The 4,403-nt window shown below is 46.9% G+C and overlaps 1 protein-coding gene across 1 annotated transcript in view; it reads right to left on the reverse strand.

Annotated features, from left to right (window-relative positions):
• Positions 1–6: 6 nt before the first annotated feature.
• The window catches only part of ZNF652 (zinc finger protein 652), a 38,071-nt gene continuing 33,674 nt past the window's right edge, over positions 7–4,403 (reverse strand). The window contains exons 4-6 of the mRNA XM_018552718.1: positions 4,006–4,121; positions 1,855–1,999; positions 7–767 (exon numbers count right to left, since the gene is read on the reverse strand). Of these exons, the coding sequence (XP_018408220.1) occupies positions 253–767; positions 1,855–1,999; positions 4,006–4,121 (776 nt within the window). The 3' untranslated portion in view covers positions 7–252. The remainder of the gene's footprint in view (positions 768–1,854; positions 2,000–4,005; positions 4,122–4,403) is intronic.

Here is a 4,403-nt window from a genome sequence, read left to right on the forward strand (position 1 = left end):
TATAGGTTATAATAATGCATCGTGATCGTGAGTCAGCCAACCCCACTGGGGCGACGCGGCTCTACGCTACAGTCCTTTCCCGAAACATTGTCTGAATGCGCTCCGTTTTCATGACCCCCTTAATACGCTCTGCATGTAACGAGAGCATGTCATGTAGTTGTAGCCTGGCCAGTACGATTTTTGCCGTCAGACCCGCGCTTGGGGCACCAATCTCATAAGGTTGGCACTGCTACTTGAAGCCTGCCACTGGCATTAATGGTGTTGTCCTGCGCTGGTCTTCTCTGCCAGGTGCCGTAGGAAACTGTCGTCGGGCTGTCCGCGGTGGTTCATCGCCTCGCTCTTGAACAGAGCTGGCGGTGGAGGCAAGTGTGGGACTGGCGGTACTGCCAGGTGGTGTGGGTGGGAGTGCGGATGCAGATGCAAGTGGGAAAATGGATGTGGGATGGGCCGAGGAGGCAAGGAACTTAGGGCGTTGAGGTTTAGAGGCGGCGTGGGACTGTTTGGCGGCATATGGGCTGTTGTGAGGTTGGTGATGCCTTGCGAAGGGTTGTTGAGAGCGATCTGCAAGGCTGGTGGAACACCCACTGGACTGGTGACCCGGAAGCACTTCTCCTTGTGAGCCTTCAGCATGTTGGAGAAGCGAAAACGCATGCCGCACACGTCACAGGGGTAAGGCTTTTCTCCTGTATGGGTCCTACGGTGACGTTTCATGTTTGGGCGGCTGGTGAAGCTCTTGCCACAGATTTCACAGATAAAAGGTTTCTCTCCTGCAAAAAAAAAATATTGAACATAAATTAAAAGACAATATTGAGATCCTTTGACAAAGCACAAAGAGCCAAACTTCCGTTATAGTAGGTGAATAATTATTTTCAGTAAGTAGTAAATACGTGTACACCTCGTCCTTGTGAAGGAACACGGAGGGCCAACCAGCACCCTGCAAAAGGAAATTTCTGTGCACCGCCATTCTTTACTTTGACTCCTGTGGCACTGCTGAGAGTGAAGTGGTAGTCCAATTAAAGAATGGCAGCGTGCACATACAGACACATGTAAGGTATGCTGATGTCTCCAAGAGCCTCTGGTCCTTGCATTTGTCTTTATAGTGTACCTCAAGACCAAAAAATAAACACACACACACACACACACACACACACACACACACACACACACACACACACACTTATTAAGACCACCTGACGTTTGCAGGCAAATTAGCTATAATTTTGCGCTGAAGTTGCTAGAGGGCCAGACCATTATAAATAGGAAAGCAGGTTGTTTACCACGACAGTAGAAGTGATTTTTTTTGGGTCTGAACGTGCAAATTGTGGCCGTCAGCGACTAGTCAATGTTAGGGCAGAATGGAGAGTGGAAAGACTGGTACAAGACAACAGAAGGGCAACAGTGCAGTGTCAGATTCCTCGCATCACCTTTCTACATCTCGTGGAGTCACAAGGCGGCCCAACGAAGTCATCTCGTGGAGTTATCTCGTGGCCCAACATGGGCTTTCCTGGAAAACAGCTGGGGACAACTCCCTCAGTGTATGTATGTAGATAGATAGATAGATAGGAGCTCTCTCTCTGGGCTGACAACACACAGCATTTCTGTGGACTTGACAGGCCCAGTTGTCTTTTGCTAAACTACTCAAACCCACTTCCTTTCCTATTCTCCAGAAGACCAACTGTTCTGTAGTCCAAAAATAAGAACTGGGAGGGCTAATAAGACTCCTTGGGATAAAGTAGTGTGCACAGGACAGCTCTTAATCGGACAGGATCATGTTTTTTTTGCTTAAAGAGCTACAACAAAATTCTATTCACTGTATATACGATTACTGAATATTGTGGGAGAGGAAAATCTCACCAGTGTGTGTTTTCATGTGTTCGTCAAAGTACTGCTTCATGTTGAAGTCCTTTCCGCACCACTGACACATGAACTGCTTGTGACCGATGTGGATGCTCATATGTGAACGTAGTTGATACTTGTACTGGAAACGCTCGTCACAGTTCTGGGGACAGAAACGCACACAGGATGTTTGGTCAGTCATAACATTACATTTTTTTCCCCTGCAAACACACCGCTGAGGAACAGCACAGATTTTTCTTCAAACAATTGTATCACTGAAAGTGACATTTCAGATATAGGGGAGCCCGGTGAGCCAAGTCCCCTAATGGCACCCCATCACTCCTGGGGAAATCAGCAGCGGGATCAACCCTGCCACACTGCATGTGTTCCCCTTGGAGACTCTTATGTAACCAAAAACCAGAGTTAGTACTCACGGTAACTATTTCCAGAAGTATTCCAGGACAGCTGGGCTCACATGGGCTGTCTTGGAAAACGACTGGGGAAAACCGGAGTTGGTACTCACTGGTAACTATTTCTAGTAGTCTTCCAGGACAGCCGGACTCACATGGGCTTTCCTGGAAAACAGCTGGGGACAACTGGAGTTACAACTCACCGGTAACTATTTCTAGTAGTCTTCCAGGACAGCCGGACTCACATGGGCTTTCCTGGAAAACAGCTGGGGACAACTGGAGTTACAACTCACCGGTAACTATTTCTAGTAGTCTTCCAGGACAGCCGGACTCACATGGGCTTTCCTGGAAAACAGCTGGGGACAACTGGAGTTACAACTCACCGGTAACTATTTCTAGTAGTCTTCCAGGACAGCCGGACTCACATGGGCTTTCCTGGAAAACAGCTGGGGACAACTGGAGTTACAACTCACCGGTAACTATTTCTAGTAGTCTTCCAGGACAGCCGGACTCACATGGGCTTTCCTGGAAAACAGCTGGGGACAACTGGAGTTACAACTCACCGGTAACTATTTCTAGTAGTCTTCCAGGACAGCCGGACTCACATGGGCTTTCCTGGAAAACAGCTGGGGACAACTGGAGTTACAACTCACCGGTAACTATTTCTAGTAGTCTTCCAGGACAGCCGGACTCACATGGGCTTTCCTGGAAAACAGCTGGGGACAACTGGAGTTACAACTCACCGGTAACTATTTCTAGTAGTCTTCCAGGACAGCCGGACTCACATGGGCTTTCCTGGAAAACAGCTGGGGACAACTGGAGTTACTACTCACCGGTAACTATTTCCAGTAGTCTTCCAGAACAGCCGGACTCATGGGCTATCCTGGAAGACGACTGGGGCTGAATGGCCGATGTGGTGAGCGATTGACTCTGTGATTTCACAGCAGAGGGGGAGTTGCTAAGCACAGCTACAAAATAGGACCCAGAAGATCGCAGTAAAACACTGTAGTAGCTGCTCAGGTATGACATATACGTACATTGGACCAAGGGAGACCAACACACCCACTGCCACAGTCTGTGTTCATCCTACCTGGCATATTCATCACTGACTACTGGAGCCAAAGCAAAGCCGTGCAAGCTAATATTCCCTGAAGTGTTCGGTTACACAGGGCTATGGATTCCCATATCACAGAGAGTGACATGCTCCTCCACACTCGGGAGTGTGGTGCTGGGTATCGTCCTTGGCTCCCATGAGTTAACAGAGTGCTATGTAATGCATATCTGTAGCTTTGCTTAAATAGGCAATGCACATGTTTGATCTAAATCTCCCCATACACATTACAGTCTGATTATATGTAGTGCAACAATCTGACGGGCAGTCTAGCTAGATCCTCATATTAGAAAGTTTTGGTATATCTAATGCTGATCATACAGAAACTGTAACATGTATGGTGAGCCTAAAGCACAAAACAAGACGGACATTACAGTTCACACACATTGATAAATGCCATCAAATTGCAGTCTTGTGTACATTTGTGATCAGTTAGCTCCTCAATGAGTCCATATGTCCTGATGATTTCCAGCAGTGGGATCATTATGTCCTAAATATAATGGGTCACCAGATGCCTGTGTTGTGTTTCCATCACTGATCATTAACATTGTAGCCAAGGTGAATGTATCCTGATAGGTGATTGTATTCATTCTTTGACTGGCCACCCAGCTACCATACTAAACAGAAATGTGTCAGATGACAACTCACCTCGCATCTGAATGGCTTCTCCCCCGAGTGTTGCAGAGAGTGCACCTTCAAAGACATACTCCTCTTAAATGACTTCCCGCACGTCTCGCAAGTAAAAGGCATGTCCTTCGTGTGAGCTGTATAACAAGAGATTACAACGTTACAGTCCTGTGCCATAAGCCATCAGGAAGACTGTAAATTGTTAAATCAGCTATCTGGGTTGAATACAGAGCCAACACCAGCAGCTCTACTTCAATATACATTTCATCAAATCAAATAATTCTGCTGAGCAAAAAGGGACACAATTTCCATCCACATATATCAGAGGTAATAAAAGGTAATTCAAAAAGAGGTCCAGTCAGTAAAATCTGCAGACATTTGAATCACGTGTGAGCTAGGGCTCAGATCCTGGGTATGTA

Source organism: Nanorana parkeri, unplaced genomic scaffold, assembly GCF_000935625.1.
Source record: "Nanorana parkeri isolate BGI_ZX_2015 unplaced genomic scaffold, ASM93562v1 scaffold96, whole genome shotgun sequence".
NCBI lineage: Eukaryota > Metazoa > Chordata > Amphibia > Anura > Dicroglossidae > Nanorana > Nanorana parkeri.